The 17,672-nt window shown below is 45.1% G+C and overlaps 1 protein-coding gene across 6 annotated transcripts in view; it reads right to left on the minus strand.

The window, feature by feature from the left end:
* The window catches only part of FGGY (FGGY carbohydrate kinase domain containing), a 144,784-nt gene that overhangs the window by 115,878 nt on the left and 11,234 nt on the right, over nt 1-17,672 (minus strand). For 2 of the 6 annotated variants that reach the window (XM_063406987.1, XM_063406981.1), the window contains exons 1-2: nt 11,941-12,077; nt 917-1,132 (exon numbers count right to left, since the gene is read on the minus strand). In XM_063406987.1, coding sequence (XP_063263057.1) covers nt 917-1,117 — 201 coding nt within the window. In that variant the 5' untranslated portion in view covers nt 1,118-1,132; nt 11,941-12,077. Of the gene's footprint in view, nt 1-916; nt 1,133-5,099; nt 5,336-11,940; nt 12,081-17,672 lie in introns of those variants that run through there. The other 4 variants (XM_063406984.1, XM_063406985.1, XM_063406982.1 and 1 more) reach the window with 4 other exon arrangements.

The raw sequence follows: 17,672 nt of genomic DNA on the forward strand, positions 1-17,672 counted from the left end.
AATACTGGGTCCTCTTATAATGAGGATAACAAGTGTTACTTTAGGGACCATGCACAAACCAGATTACAATTTCTCTACAATAATTTCTCCTTTATGACTCCAGGGCACCAATGCACATCTCTAGATATGTGCACTGCCAGGTTCTGAGCAACCCTGACTCCTCCAAGATCTCGTGGGTAGAGCATACACCAGCTAAACAAGGCTCACAGATGTGGGACCTGAAAGCAGTGGGTAAATCCTCCCTCTGCAATAACAGCACACAGAAAGGTCTTTCATTCTATTTGCTGTTATAGCATGAGGTTTTTTCACTCTGGCCTTCAACTCCTCACCAGTAAAACAGACATTTGTGAGGCTGCAGCAGCCTCAAGGTGCCTTTGATGCCTTGGGAAGGCTGACCTGGAGCAGAGACTGGACAGAGCTAGAGAATAAAGTAGATATTTATTGAAAGGCCTCGAGGATACACCTTGGGCAGAACAGGAGCCTGACCAGGACTACACCCAGGTGGACTTAGAATGGTCACAAACTGGATGACCCATCACGGGGTCTCACAGTTTTCTAAGTTTTGGTCCATTTGCATATTGGGCTGTAATTGTCCAATTACAGCTTCAGGTTGTGAGGTCCCATCCTTCTTGTTCCTCCCTTCAGTCCACCGTTGTTTGTGCTGTTGGCCTGAAAGTTGTCCTTGGTCTTCAGCAGGAAAAGGTTTATTTTGTCTCCCTACTGTGTGAACAGAGCTTACTAGCACTTAATATGAGGCTCAGATCCACACCCCTAGGCAGCAGAGAATCTGAAAATATGAAAGGTAAAGCCTAAGGCATCTCCTTTATGCACAAGGATGCTCACAAGTTACACAGCATGAACAGACCCGCTTGCAGAGCCACCTGCAACACAAATCCTTGGTTTTGTCCTTGCCCACCTTTGTGACAGAGCAGCAGGCAGCCCAGATGTCTGCAGAGGACTGCTCATAGTGGTCTGGCCGGGGCTCCCACACCTGGATGGGTCGCTCTGCGTGTGCCACCACCGCCCCAGCGCCGTCCACCAGAGCCGCGCGAACGCTGGCTGAGCCCACGTCAACGCCGACGTAGTACTGCACTGCAGTCTGCTCCTCACTGGGCATGTTGGATTAAACCTGCTGAAGGAAATGAAACAAAAGGGGTTAAAAGCAGATAAAATGGCTGATGGAAAAAGTGCCAAGAGTTGCTGCCTCCCATCTAGCCAAACATCCCACCTGTGGTGTGATGCTGGGAATTATAAAGTAACTACGTGACAATCAGGTACACGTTACCCAGAGGAAAAAAAGAATAAACAAAGTCAAATTTTCAAGAGCTCTCCACCATCAATTCACACCACTTTAAAGACTCAGAAAATAATTTTCTGAAAATGTGTTGAGCCATGAAAGCATGGTGTGAAATCTCTGCCTACTCTGACATCCTACAAGAACAAAGTGAGGTTAAGTTAATTGATTTAATTATTCACAATGAGTTGCTTATTTCACTATATTAAGTTTAACTATTTGACATTTAATACAGTGACAAATTCACTGTTCCTTATTTCTCACAGTTCGTTCTTAATTAATAGTTAACATTTCCATTTTAATCAAGCTGTGAGAATGCTAAGTAAGAGCTGGTAGAAGTATTTCAAACGTCAGACAAGTAGCACGTTTAGTGCTTCTATGAACCTTTTACAGCTCTGAAACACAAGAAACTCAGCTGACACACCACTTCTGATATTCAGAAAATGAACAGATAAATTGGCATTTAAAACACACGGTACTTACAGAGCATCAAAATGGCTCTACTTAAAAACAGCCACTTCTCCTAAAGAAGTGACCTGGATAATTTCTGGATATGGCAGATGGGGTGGTTAGAGGGAGGGGCATAGGAAAGGGGGAAAGATTTGGAAAGTCCTGATTAAAGAGTAGGATTATTCACATTTCAAATTAGTATTTTTATTCTTCTTTTTTTTTTTTTTTTTTTAATAATAACATTGAGAACAGGTCAAGATCTACTGACACAATGTAGGTCTCTCACATCCATGGCTGGCTTGTAACCACTGCTGCTGATGGATACCACAAATCTACAATTTAGGGTTAGAGGCAGCAGGTGAAATTGAGAAGAAAAGAAGAAGCCCTATATCTCAGAAAACTCCAATTTTGGATAATAATTAATTAGGACTAAGTTCCATTTCCACTCAAAATGGCATAAAACAACACCTTGGCTGAAGAAACCGACTGAAGCTTCCCTTCCTCCCACCCCTTGAACAGCTCATGGAAATGAGCAGATCTCAGTCTGTGGAGATCTGTAAATGTGGTCAGTCTGTGGAGATCTGTTATCACACAATCATTTTTCTCCTGCTTCAATCTGGCACTTGATGCCCAGACCCCACTGCTGGGCCCAGAGCCCGTGGTTTTGTTCCTTGCTTGGCCAGCACGAGGGAGTTTTTCTGTCCCTGGTACAGACCAAAGCAGTCACCACACCACATTCTGCTCACACCATGCGGGGTCACCAGAGCAGATCATCAGCTTCTAATAATGTCAGAAAGTAGAAAAAACTCTGAGCTATAGAGCATATTGTGGTCCTGCTGGAAATCCTGGCTGCTGCCTCCCTGCATGCTGGTTCTGCCCAGCAGATTAGGTGCAACACACACTAATCTCGTTAAGCAAGGTCATGTGTCCAAGCGATGAGCAATCAGCTAAAAATAACGCTGTGCCATGAGTCTAACACCTAGGAATATTGGCAAGAAAGCCTGCTTTATTTTCTTGGCCCTGGCTCTGTGACCTGGTCAGAGGAACAAAAGCCAATCCCTCTGCCAGAGAGGACAGCTCTGCTGCTGTGATTAATACTGCATGTGTCACCTGGGGGGTGACAGCACTCAGCTTCTCCTCTTAGCCCTCCGCTGGAAAAGCAGTTTTAAGATATTCTTTTCAACACGGTATTGACTTCTTAATTTTGCACTCCACCTCCCCAAAGCTCCAAAGGCTGGCTGCAGGTGCTGCAAGCTCCTTGTGAGAAATTTTACTACAAAGGCGTTGCATAATACCATTCCTGATACTATCTCACGAATTTCCCTGTTTTTCCCCTATTTTGGCTCTGCCTTTAGCTGCTGACTCATAAAAAGTTGAGAATAAACCGCAAGCTGCAAACTAGATTCTTTTTTTTTAAACATAGGCAAATCCTTCTTACTTGCTTTTCACAAAATACAAATAGCAAAAGGAGTATTTTATATCCTGCCTCCTGCTCACACACACAATATTAGTCCAAATTTCTCTTCCTTGTATGGCAGCCTTGATTTTAGCTCATTAATGTGTTTTTGCTACTTAGAGAACAAGCTTAGCAGATGTTAGAGAATTAAGCTCACAGTACCTCCTACTCAGCACTTGAAATTATGGCTTTGCATTGGATTCTTCCCACAAACATTTGAAACCTGGAACCCAATCTGCCCATGTAATGTTTACTTTCCATTTTTTCCTTACTAAGCAACCAGGATGTGCCTGTGTGAGTGACTGGGCAGGAAGCAGAGTTTGTTTGTGTGCTCCAGCAGTGCATTATCAGCCTTTGCACATCCACCAGTTTATTGCTGTCAACCAGTGGGAATGGGAAAGAGTTAAGTGACACTACAAAACCAAAAACCCCCAACCTATTTTAACCGATCTTTTTCTGAATAAAGCTCACCTTGATTCACAAAGCAGCACTCAATATCTCATGCAAAAAAAGGCTAAAAGTAAATATTCATCCTTTTTCAAGAACAGCAAGCACTAAGTTGCAGAGGCTGTTCAAAGTAAAGTGTCTCTGCAACAGGATCTGATCTGCTTGCAAAAACATCATTTGATGCCAAGGGTTTTTTTGGAATAACAAACACTTGGTATGCCACCTACTTATCAACCCCATCCACAAAAAGCACTGTCATCTCTAGGTCATAAATGTCAGCAATTATGGACTCTGCCCTAGGGTATTTCTTGAGAACCTAAGAACTCAGCAGAGAAGTTGATGGAAAATATTTAGCCAAAGTACAGTGATAAGAATTTTAAAGAGGAATGTTGTCATTCTGTTTTGTTTCCAGAAGATTTCTTTGGTACAAGAGGAAGCTCCAAATCAGAGCTGAAGGAGCTCTTTAATGGAGTTCAGGAGTAGCAGAAGGTCCCTGCACAAGCTTCTTGCTTTGGAATTTGGACACCAACATTCATCACCATGTGAAAAGAAAACTGTTCTGCAAATAAAACATTGGTTTGGATTTTTTTATCTGCTGGATTCTTAGCTTCTGCAGGCAACACAGTCATGAGGAAAACTAAACCAGAAATATGACTGAAATAAAATGTCCTAGAAGTCCAGTCACACAGGTCAAGCACAGTATTCCTAACACAACACCAAAATATTTTATGCATGGATGATGCATGTCCATGGACTTCCAAGGGGTGGAGGGCAGTGGTGACAGTACCCTCTAAATCTCTGAAGTATCTAAACTCAGGAAGCCTGGCTCCTTGCAGCCAAGAAAAAAGGCCTCCAGAACTTCAATACAGCCTTGTCTGTCCACTGCAGAATTCAAGCCTCATATTTTCAACTTATTATTTGAATTTGCAAACAGAAGGAGAGGAGCAGAGGAAAAAAGTAAAAGACCTGTCCAGCTTGATGGTGTTAATCCATGGCTGTAACTGCAAAATCAGGACAAGAAGCCAAAATTCCCTCCAAGCACTAAAGCAGCAATGGCCCCTTTCTCTGCAAATCACAGCAGGGACAGAATGGCTTTTCAAACAAGCATTTATGATCAAAAGGCTACAGCATATTATAAATATTTATATGGCCCATTAAATAATAGTCTGTATAAATATTATTCAAAATGTGTATGCTGGAAACCACAGACTTCCCAGTTTATCCTTATACAAATGTGTTAGTTTTCCCACATAGGCAATGAAGAAAGAAAAAGGAGGGGTGAAACTCAGTTACAAAAATATTAAAATATTAAAAAAAAAAAAAAAGAAAATCCTTAACATTATTTACTTAAATTTAAAAGGAATGAGTAAGTAACCAGATGGGTTTTTCATGAGCACTGTTAGGCTTGTCTGTCCCACTTTACCTCACGGGTATTGAGCTGCCAGGACGTACCTTTCTGTCAAAGCCACGGTGCAGGAGGGGCTGCACTCTCACATCAACACAGGCCCAGCTCAGCACAGGCTTTCAGCAGCAGCAATTCAGACTTGGTGGTGCTGTGTGCTTAAACACGAGGAGTTAGGAAGGACTGGCATGTCTGTTTTAAACTTTGATCTTTGGAACGCTGCGGGCTGCCCAGACCCGGCGAGTGTGGATAAACAGTGTGTTTTTAGGAGTGCAGCTGTGCTTCTCTATGGGTTACCAAGAAAAAGATTAACAGGCTCAAATTAGGCTTCATAAGCTTTGTGTGAAAAGATCTAAACATGCTAAAGAAAAGCTGCTTTTCAACTGTGGAAAGGACATAAACCAAAACAAGCCCTTTTGACATTATACTGGAAATTCAGCATTTTGTTGTGTTGCTAGAGTTAAGTAACCAATGCAAGTGGTGGAGTGGCAGCATCTCCTTGAAGACAGTGAACTCCCTTTCCTCTCCCAGCTCCTGTAATTCCTGTTTGAATGTGGAAAGAGAAAGGAGGCACATGTCTGTGTGGGAGAGCAGGAGCAGATGGGGAATTCTAACGCTGTGGTGAAGGGCAGTACTAATATAGAAAATATCCTTAAATGCCCAAGGCACTGTGCTATAACTACCAACAAGCATTTATTTGTCAGCTACCCCACAGCAAACACAACAAACACAAGCAACAAAGGCACACCTCACCTCCCCTTTTCCCTTCCCCAAACAGAAACACGTACATGCAGGATCTCTGAGTTAGGAATGTGAAGACTGTGTTAACAGGAACAACACTGGAATAAATAAAAATGGAGCTGGGGAAAATATGCTTCTTCACTGAAAACCAAACACCTCTAGATTCTTTCATCAGTTCTCTGGTACATTCTGTGAAGCCTTCTCACAGCTTACAAGAAAAACCAGCTTCAAATACTGGAAGATTTCAGTAGTGGGATCCAACCCTGACTCCAGTCCTATAATATTCAGTTTGTTCCATCAAAACCTTCCTGACTGTCCCCCTGACACAGTAATGCAGTGTCAATAAATCCCAGCATAGGCAGGACTGAAAATATTCTATTTTCTAGTATCTCCTTTTCTCTCTATAAATAATTCACTATGCACTAATTTGCTGTAATGTCTATCCAGTTCTTTTTTCTTCCCCTTGCTTTCAGTGTCCAAGACAAAGTCATTACTTCATTGCTGCCCTCTGCCCTCCAATTCTATCTTTTGGATTTTAAATACTTTCAGGCCAAGCTACTTCCACCTGCTCTGATACAAAGCAAGGCATATTCGGGTTTATCCTCCACCAGTAAGTGGAGAAGGGAAAACGACTAAATTATTCTAAGAAATTAGACAAAAAAATTATTTATTTTCAGCTTCTACTGCCTACATAGTTGTCTCAGGAACAGCAGAAGGATGTCAGCAGGACCAGTGTCAATAAATACCAAGCTCTCACATGTACAACAGAGTTGGTTTTCTCCATATTCTGCTTGAGAGAAGTTTGTACTAAACAGAAGAATTATCTGCTCTCCTTCCAGCTCCTGTCTTCAGCTCACACAGGCAGACACAGCCTGTGGTAGTGATGATCAAATGGAGCAGTGGCATTCTGGCCCCTGATGAAAGGGCAGAGCGTGGCTGCGCTGGGTCACATGAAAGGCCCAATTAGCCCAGGATCCTCCACAAACAGCAGAAGCCCTAAGAAAAGCATATGCCTGCCCTTTTCATCCAGCAGTACTTCCCCAGGACACCTTTCCTCCTGCTATCTATAGTAAAGGCACTTCCTGAGCCAGAAATTTTATCTTTAGGATTAGCAGACCTTGAAGGCTTTTTCCTCTGTAAATTTGTGCTCGTTCTGAATCCAGGGAAACTTTTCTAACTGCAAACTCCTGTGGTAATGAGCTATAAAGTTCTGTGTAAACAGTGCAAGAAAAAGATCTTTGGTTTGTTCTGAGCGTGCCACCTGCTAGTTTTGTTTGATGTGTCTGAGTTCCTGAGCTAGAGGAGACATTAAGCAATTGCTGTGTATTTATTTTCTCCATGCAGTCATGATTCCATCACATTCTGAATCACCCCCCAAGGCCTCACAGCAGCAACTCACAGACCATGGGTATTGAGCTGAACTCACAATCTCTACATGGTCAGGTAAGAAAAAAGTATTTTCCTGCTCTGATTGCTCATGGATGTGGCAGTAACACAAGTTCCATAACACATTGCAGTAATTAGTGCTAATAAACAGCAAGAAATAATGCCAAGGCATTATTTATTTATTATTTATTTATTATCTCCACTTTGGGCAAGTGGAGATACTGCCCAGAGATGCTGCAATGTGTTGGTGTCAGCTGAGAGGAGCTGCTCAGGAGCACGGAACTGGCCAGGGATTTCCAGCTTCAGGCAGGTCCTAAAACCCCGGCCTCACAACAGAGGGATCAACAGAGGGATCCAGGAGCTCCCTTCAACTACACTGGGGAAGACTTGGGGCTGCTGCTCACCGTGGGTTTCCCTGAGGTTGCTGCATGCCCGATGGGCTCTGCACGGCAGCAGCATGGGGGAGCAGAGCTGGCTGCCCCGGTGCTCCCTGGCCTGGAACTCAGCCACACAGAGGAAACAAGTGCAGCTCCCCTGCCCCAGGGCTCACCCAACCCCGGGAACAGCAGGAAACAGCTGCGGAGAGGAGCTCTCCGGAAAAAGGAAGGCTGGGAAAAGGGCTGCGAGAACGCACAACATCAGATGAGAAGACACAGCCTTCTGGGGAAAACCAACAGCTCCGATTCCCTCTGGAGCTCTCTGGGCCCTGCTGGGACTGGGCCACCACCTCAAAAGCAGGGTCTGACCCTGCAACCCCCCAGCTGTTATCAGGAGTTCAGGACTGAACCCCTGTTGCTCGTGAACATCACAGGTGCTCTCACACTCGGGCAGGATTTTGAACACTTGCCAAAACCTCCAATCTGTCCAGCAGAGGAAGCGTTGATCAGTTAATGACAGGACACAATTCCCAGGCAGGAAAACCTAAGGAACAAGGGGGGGTTATAGCAGCACCCTTTTGTTGGGAAGGATGAAGTAGAAAGGCCTTGTAAATATGATGGTTTAGATTCTGGGAGTATGAGTTCAACAAGCGAGAGAGAAATGAAAGCAAGCTTTGAGATTTAGGGTGTGGGGTACAGGGCCATCAGCTAGTGAATAATGATGTGCCAAGCTGAGGGCATCTCCCTTGATTAAACAATCCCCTTCTGCTTGCCTTAGGGAATGGGACAGTTCTATTGGCTGTATGTAAATGTTGTTATCTTGTATTAGATTGGTTGGTCCAACTCATACTCTTCAACCTGGAAAGATATTTAATGTATAGTATTCAGAACCTCCTCTATCTTATCCCCTCTTCCCTTTCCCCTGCTCTTTTCCCTTCTCTCTTCCCTCTTCTCTTTCTCTCTCTCTTCCCTCTCTGTTCCTGCTCTCCTGGCCTGCTTTAGCTGTGCCTAGCAGCTACAAGCAAGGCCCTCACAATAAACCACGTGCTGCCCCTGCTGCTTTGCTTACAGAGATACTTTGTCCCTGACTCTACCATCTCGGAGATACTCCCTCATCCTTTCTCTTCCCCAGCCTGGCAACAGCAGTGGACACAACCCATGCACACCACGCTCCCGAGATCCACTCCCTGCTCTGACCCTGCAGCCGTGCAGGGTGCTAATGACCTGGCACACAGACACGTCCCAAATGACACTGCAGAATGCCTGAAGCCCTGAAAGAAGACACTATCTTGTTTACATTGACTGAGGGGGAAAAAACGCCATCTAATTATTACATAAATTCTGGCTGTAGCAGCTTCATGACTAGTTGAAAAGAGGTAACAGGCTCCAAAGTGACTGATGGACCCAAGTGTTTGGATCCACCAGCTTATCAATCTAATGCTAAGGAAGATCTTTCATATCCCTGTGTCTCTCATTTTAACCTACTCATGATGGACAGAGAGAATCATCTCTGCTCTTTGCCTCTAAAATTGATTCATGTACTGTGACTTTTTTTTTTTTACTCTATGCTTTGATGAAAATGGAGAAATGAATAAAAACCCCCTGAAAAACCAACAAAACACACTCCACAAAAAAGCAGTATACTGTAAACACAGCCTAGCACAAAAATGTGAATTTGCAAAATATCTGTTTAAGTTATAAAATGTAATTTGGAGGAGAATGCAATTCAAAAGGCACAATTACAGTTCACACAACAGCTTTAACCTGCATTCTTGCACCAACCAGCCTTGGCACCAGGAGCTTCTGTGCAGGGTACCTGGGTAAATGCAGCCATTATGCCACTGTGGATACAAATTAGCCAGCCCAGGGTAATGCTGATATTCTAACTTTAATCCCATCTTTAGACTCCGGTGCTACATCATGGTTGGATCTGGCAGTAACCCTGTGATTACGTATCAGCAGATCAGTATAAAAATAATTTGTTCTGAGTTCACAGTTTTATGAAATGATAAAACATCAAAATTAGCATTCTGGCTGAAATCCACTGCGTTTCCCATCAAGGCTTACACATTTAAGCAACATCTGAACCAACTGCCTATAATTACTACTGGCAGATACTGGAGCACTTAGGCCAGCAGTAGATGCAACAGTGAAATAAATTTTTAAAGACATGCTGCAAACCACTTCAAGATGCTCAGCCCAGAAGCAAACATGTGCCCATAAGCCCAATCCACGGTTTATTTTACAGGATTTGTTCACTCTTGCATAGTAAAAGCCTGAGAAGAATGACAGCCCCAAGTAATCTGTCAGTTTAAAATTAAACATTTATTTGGGCTGCAATTCCAAAAACACTCGCCCTGAAGTTCTTGTCACAACTGCTTAAGAGGAAGTGGGGTTGCATATTAGCTTAGGTTAAAAGAAAACTAATTCTGCACAAAACCAGTTATTTATTTATTCAAAAGAACCAAGATTTTAAAATGGTAATTTAACAGAGAAACACGGGATGGAGTAACAAAATACACATAAAAACTTCCTAGCATAGAACTAGTTTATTTCGTCTCTTCTGACACTAGAAATTTATTTCTGCCATGATTCTTATAGCTGGGAACAGCTGTCCCTACAAGCAACCAATTCTCTCTGCACTCATCCTCCTATCCCAGACACCCTTCCCAGGAAAAAAGAAGTGCCTCATTTTTTTTCCATATGCTCATAGACATTCCTGAAGGAAAGGGACCATTAACATTACAATCCAAAATCTCATTGTTTTTGTATTATATTTAAGTACACTTAGAAAAGCTTAACCTCAACTACTTGAGCAAATGGTCTTCCAGGATTAGAAAATACATGAGAGTGAAATACACGAGCCACTTCCCAACAATGTGTCTGCTTAATACTTTCTAAAAACCTCTGAGACGACCAAGCCCTCTCCTCTGCTTCCCTGGAATTTGTTTCGTAAGTGTTCTCCAGAGAAGTGCACTGGTGCTAAGTTTAATAAACTTCCTAACAAACCCCAGGCACCTCAGCAGAGAAGGAATCTGCCAAGTTACCAGTTCCTCACCGGGGCAGAGCCCGGCACCAGCGAGGAACACGGCAGTGTTGGAAGGTCTGGAGCCAAGCACGAGTAAATTCCAGCAGGTTCCTGGGGTGTGCTCCGTGCCAGCCCAGGAGCCACTCGGGATCACAGGGACAGGGCTGAGAAGGTGCCAGAAAGGGGAGCTGCACCAGGGTGAGGGAGGCAGTGGTGGCAGCAGGACAGCAGTGCCAGCAGCCCTGTGCCAGAGAGATGAGAATGGAGACTACATTGATGGAAATCTCCTGGGGATATGGAGGATTGGGCAAGTGTTTGAGTGATGTGCATGTCCCACCTGGCCAGGTCAGGTCACCTGAGCGCTGCCCTTTCACAGAAACACAGAACAAGCTGAGCTGGGAAAGGATACTCAAGGATCATCAAGAACAACTCCTGGACCTGCACAGAACTCCAAGAGTCACACCGTGTGCCCCAGAGCATTGTCCAAACGCTCCCTTGAGCTCTGGCAGGTTTGATTCTGTGACCTTTCCAGGGGGAGCCTGTTCCAGCACCCAACCACACTCCAGGGGAAAACCTTTTTCTACCATCCAACCTCAACCTGCCCTGACACAAGCTCAGGCCATTCCCTCGCGTCCTGTCACTCGGCACCATGAAGAACTGTGTGTGCCTCTCCTTTTCCCCTCACCAGGAGGCTGTATTTGAAGCACATAAATAAATCTGATAAAGGTGGGATAAAGGTGATAAAGGTGGGATAAAGGTGATCCAGCAGCACAGGAGGCACTGGGAGGATCCGTGCGCCCACCCCAGCCCTGGACAGCCTCAAACGCCTCCCCTGGCACTGGGCACCCCCGGGCCGCCTGGGGGCTGTGAAGAGCAGCCCCGCTCCCACTGACTTACAGTGGGAATTACATATGGCCGTGCCGTAGAGAAACGTCAGGAGGAGACAACAAGGGACAGCCAGAAGGGCGTAAATCCCATGGGCCGCTCGAAAAGCAAGCTCTGAGCTGATGTGGAGCGATGCGGCCGCTCAGCCCACGCACGGCCGGGGCCCGCGGCTGCGGCGAGGGGGCTGCCAGGGGAAGGAGGCGGCGCTGGTGATTAAACAACAACACGAACGCGAGACCTCCTTTTAGAGCAGCAGGATCCGAGCGCTAACGGAGGCGGACGGAATCCTCCGGGCGTCACGGCCGAGAAGGAGCAGGGACAAGGACAGGGACAGGGACAGGGACAAGGACAGGGGCGGGGGCGGGAGCCGCGCTGAGGCGGCGCGCGCTCCCCCGGCCAGGGCGGCCGCGCTGAGGGCCCGGGCCCGCCGTGCCCTGGCCAGCGCCGTCACTTACTCGTGCAGCCATCACTTACTTGTGCCCCCTGGCACTGCCCGGGCCCAGCACAGCCCGGCGGGGACGTCCCTGAACCCGCCGCTGCCGGGAAAGCCTTGCCGGGCTTCCCCGGGCCGGGCCGGCCGCGCCTGCGCCGGGAAGGGGCGGGCGGGGAAGCGGCGGCCGCGGCTGAGGGGCAGCGGCGGCTGAGGGGCAGCGGCGGCTGAGGGGCAGCGGCGGCTGAGGGGCAGCGGCGGCTGAGGGGCAGCGGCGGCTGAGGGGCAGCGGCGGCTGAGGGGCAGCGGCGGCCCGGGCAGGGAATCGCCTTTGCCCGTTCTGAACCAGAAACGAGGCGGGGGCTTGGCGGGATTTGGGAAAATGCTGATAAATCCTATTTCCGAGCCCCGCTGCCCTGTACGCGGCTGCGAAATATCAGGAGTCGCAGAAGCATTGGAGCGGTGCAAGAAGGCACATGGAGACTACTGAGTATATAGCGTAGAAGAATAAATGTATAAAAACATATAGGCAAATAAATATGTAGAAACATACAGAATAAATAAACAGGAGGGAACGTTCGGGCTCAGGACATCTCTCATATTTAAGCCTCCTTAAATGTAATCTACGTGCTCCTTAAATGAGTAAAACAGGGCTGCGAGCCGTGAGTTTGGTTTTCTGCATGGGGTCACTCTGAGAGTTTTACCTGAAAAGCTGGAGAATTGCTGATGTGAGGAAGAAAACCTTGGGTTTAATTAAGGTTTGCTTAAAATGGAGAGAGGATGGGGCAGTGGGATGCCCTCAATGCATCTCTGGAAAACAGAAATCACAGAATCAATGAGGTTGGAAAAGACCTCTCAGATCATCGAGTCCAACCCATGGCCCCACGCAGGGCGGGGTGGATGGCAGCTCTCACATTCCCATCACGTCCAAACACTTCTGGCCCCTGGGAGCCGACAGGGATTTTTCCCGTTACCCCCCAAATATTCTACAACAGGAAATCTTGCAGCAAAAAAAAGTTCTCTTGCAACATTTCCAGAGTATTCCCACTTCGGCCCGAGCAGAAATGCTGCAGGAACAACCTTGCTCAGGGAAAGATGAGTGTTTGTCTCGTGGTTAGAGCCCAGGGTTCGTGGTCAGGAGCTGTGGGTTCTCATTCCAGCCTTGCCACTGAATCATTTTGAGAGCTTTGCTAGTCACTTTGTGCTAGAACCAGTTGGTAATTTTCCGTTGGGATGATTTTCTGATGGAAAACACTGCTTATACCAAACTGAAATCTGGGTGAAAATCGATTTTTCTGTTGGGAATACCTTGTGTCTGGGCTGGCTTAGAAAGGGCATTCAACCCAAACTGCAGTGTTTGGGGGTTTCTTGCATTAGTCCAAATGTTTTGCTTTAAATAGATAGATTAAAAAATGAAACACCCCCTCCTGACTGTAATTCCAAGTCATCTTACAGCGTGGTGTGAATGTGTGCCCTCATGCTCGGCTTTGCTCCCCAGGAGGTCTGCGGTGCAGTGAGATTTAAATTTCTCTTTTCTGAGATGTGCACGTCCCGATCTGAGTCAGACCTGGCCCATGGGGACAAATCCCAGCGCAGGGCCACCCCTCTGGCCAGGGAAGCGCTCCACGCAGAGAAAGTGTAAAGTTCAGAGACACCACCAGGCTGTTTCACATTAGCTCGGTGGCCTAAAACAAGGCACCAGGACTGGGGAGATACCCAAATTTTATTCGACTGCAAAGCAGTAAAATGAAGCCCAGAGAAATGGGCCTGATTCTGTTCCAGAATCCCATTCCTCTGTTCATTAAAAACAAATTTATTTCTGCCCTCCATACAGTCATACACTGACAGTTTCTTTTAGTGTAATACTTGTTCTTCTCCCACAATGTATTTGTAGACACCAGTGAAGTCCCTTATTTGTTTTGCCAAGTTAAATATTAATCATTTATTTTCTCTCATAACAGCAAGTTGTGGATTATCTAATAGTTTTTCCTGCACTTCTGTCAGTCAGAATTTATCTTTTCTGAGCATGAGTGATCAGAGTCTGACATACTGTGTAATGTTTAAAATGATGGCTTGCAAGAGACTTGTACAGTGGCAATAATAATTCCCCCTGCACTCTTTTAGTTAGAGACAGGCATCAAATTTGCCTTTTTTTCACCTATTTCACATTAGCACCTCGATTAACCCAGGTCTTTTTGCTCCAATAAATAACAAAAATAAGTACAGACAAATTTATTAACTTTTGCTTAATACATTTTTCCATTTCATCTCACTTCTCTAGTACTGACATGGTTTCTTTCCAAGTGAGTGACAAGGGAAGATATTTTCAAGAACAATTTCCAACTTCCAAAATCAAAGTCCTGAAAATGCTTTTTATTAAAGACTCCAAGTTTAGATTATCACATATTTCCAAGCCCACATGAGGCTTAATTCATTGCTCCTTTGAAATATTTTGAAAGCTGAGGGTTAAGAGGTGTTATATTAGTGCAGAATAATGATGATTAATTTGTGCTTTGCATCAAATGCAGGAGGAGCAGATACATGTGCAGTGAATCCTCTATAATTCCAAAATCTTTCTCTAAACTTGAAAATATTCTGTGGATATATGTGCCTTAAATGGAACTCAAGACCAATTTTTCCTGTTTAGTGTGTGGTTGTTGTAGCTTTCCTTCAAATAACCCACTCCCCCCCACCCCTTCTTCCAAGATTCTGGGCAGATTCACTTAAAATACACCCTTTTGCCTTTTCCTTACAGAGTAACTAATGAAAATTCCATTTTAAATGTGCTTTCTGGGAGACAGGGATGTTCTTTTTCTCGTGATTAACCAGAGCCCATATTTCAAGCAGCAGGGATGGAGCTTCAGGTAGTGTAAATCAGCATTGCCTGAGATGGCCCTGGGTCCTCTCAACCCCACAGAACAATTTAGTGGGTTTAGACAACAGTTGGCATCTTTGAAATATTCTCTCTTGCAGAACTAGACTAGATGTGACACTTGCTGGAGAAAAAATCTAGCATAAATCTGTCGAAAAAGACTCAATCATATTACTTCACTAGCCATGGTAACCTTTGGAGGCCAAAGTCCAGACAGGTTGAGAAATGGAGCATGAGTCCATAAAGGTGACAATTCCATTAACTGCAATCAGAGAGAGAGGTGAATGGTGAGATAAAGACAAACGACTCCTTCTGTGAAGAAAAGAAAATATGTGTGTGCAGGGAAAAGAGGCAGAATTAATATTTTCCAGCCTTTTTGAGGAAATAAAGACCCAGCCCCACTCTGTGGAGATAACACAAAAACATCTCTTGAGCTCAGTGGATGCAAGTTTTGCCCCAACATCCCTCAAGCAGCAATGGACCTGTGAACACCCAAAAATTCCATTTAGATGTTTATTAGCATAAAAATAGGAGCGAAAAAATATCTATTAAAATTCCTATGCGTGTGTGTGTGCTTAGACAGTTCATGCAAGCACCTGAGGGTGGGTTTTAATCTCATTTGGAGAAATACAGCACTTTTTCAAGTGTTATAGGAAGTAGAAGCTGGGGAATACTCTGGATGAAGTGCTTACTGGGCCCTTAGACAAGGATTATTCATTTGAACAGGGAAATGGGGAAGTAAAAAACCAAATTAATTCTGTGCCACAAGAAGGGATTTTTGAGTGTACAGTAGGAAAAAAAGGAAATTTCCTTTGGGGGATTTTTTTCTGGTTTTAACAGAAATATTAAGTTACTCTTGGATACTAGAGTGGCCAAAAAGGGAAATCCCTGTTTTAGGCGCCTCTAAATATAGCTAGAAAAATAATTCCTATTTTATCAATTTGTGGCCCGTTTGCTCACGTTTTGGGCAGCTCACCTTTTAATACCAAAGTCAGAAGCTGATACAAACAAGCAGACAATATTTCAGGCTCCACCAAAATTCCAATGTCTTGCCCAGGGCCTGTTCCTGCCTGCCCACTTGGCTGGACACCAATATCCTTTATTCTCAGGGGAGCCAGCCTTCCAAAAAACCACTTGGCACTCGAGTCAGGGCTGCTCTGTTTTCCTAACGTTCGTGGCAGGCAGGATGTTTTCCGACTCTGGTACCCAGCAGTTGAGCATTCCAGACAGCACGGGGATTTTTCTTTTGAAACCACACTTCCAATGCCATAAGAATAAGTGAGGTTCTGTGACACCATGTGATCCTGGTGGGAAAATAGGATGATTTTGCTGTCACACAGCGATACACAAAGGGAAAATGAGCACGGTTCTTGCCACCTTTGTAAACTCTCCTTCTGCAGTGTGAATGCTGAAAAAATCCTGGCCTCGAGTCCTGTTTTCAGCAACTGGTTCCCCTCTGGGAAAATTGCCAGAAGGAGAAGACCCCCTCCCAAAATGCCTGCCAGGAAAGCAGCCCACTGGTGCAGTGTGGCAGGGGGAGTGCTCAGTAGTCTGTGCACACATTGTTTTCAGCAAGTGAAAATTGTTTGCTCCCCAGAACACACAGTACAGATACCCTACAACTTTTTTTGCCTGTGCCTTACACTCCTTGAGTTTTAGAAACATGACTTTAACATTATTAAGGTTTTTATTCCAGTGATTCCTGAGCTCACTGATGTCAGGGCCAGCTCCATGTGTGCAGCGTTTCCCTTGTGGAACAGACACTGCCTGGGGCAGGGCAGGCAGGTGACAGCTCAGCCAGGACCGGACTCTTCACTGCAAACAGACTGTCCTGGGAGGCAGAGACTGCCAGAGACATCTCCCACCACAGCCCTGTGCCAAAATCCAGATGTGCAAAATCGTGAAATCATGATCCGTCAAGCTGGAAATGGATTTCACAAGCCAAGCTGTGAAAATCTCCTCAAATTTCACAATACCTTACATCTCCAAAAAATGGCGAACAGAGGTTAAATATTTTTTTCTGCAACATCCTTCCAAGATTTTTCCATAGGGTATGAGCAGCCTGCATCAAGTGCTTTGTTACAGTGGTGATATATCACACAGTGGTGCCAAATCCAGTCGGTGTGGGGAGGATTGAAAAGGCTCAGCCGCCCTGCAGGCAGCGTGTCCTGATGCCATTCCTGGCACCTTCTACCAAATGCAGATCCTGTTTTGCCCTTTGAATTCCAAAACTGATGAACAGTCATGGGAGGCAATCAGTCAGGATCTGTTAATTTGTAAAAAATATAACTGTCTGTTCTCCGGGGGGAAGATTAACTGGGATCTGTACTTCCCACATTATAAACAACACGCAGCCTTTCTCCTTAACTCATTGCAAAATGTACAAATGTTCCAACGCCAGCTCTGTAATCTTTTAAAATCTTTAACGGAACAGGGGCTCATTCCATTACATGAAAAGGAGTTTGTAGGATCATGTAGCTACCTGCAAATCACACACAGATAAAAACAGCACGAGAAAGGGGGATAAAGTCACCTTTTATGTAGTTAGCTCCTACAGCAGTGAGATTGTCACGCTCTGTATACAACCCAAAACAAATTGTCTGCTTAGAATTAAAATATGATGCTGTTTCCAAAAGTCATGCCTCCAGGGAGATCATTTTATACCACAGGGCAGATTCAGGCCTGGTGTAGGATTTCTGATTTTCATGGAATTGCACCATTAAGGAATTTGGCCCAACATCTTGCCCACACTGATGCAATTCAACTTTTAAGGGACAGCTCTGGGGTTTCCTTCTAAGCCAGGCCAAGTTTCTGGAACAAGGGAAGTCTGTAAAAGAAACCGTTGGAGGGATGTTTCAGTCTGGCATTTAGGAACATTCCCATATTAGAAAACATCACAGGATT

This window comes from Prinia subflava, chromosome 10, assembly GCF_021018805.1.
Source record: "Prinia subflava isolate CZ2003 ecotype Zambia chromosome 10, Cam_Psub_1.2, whole genome shotgun sequence".
Lineage (NCBI taxonomy): Eukaryota > Metazoa > Chordata > Aves > Passeriformes > Cisticolidae > Prinia > Prinia subflava.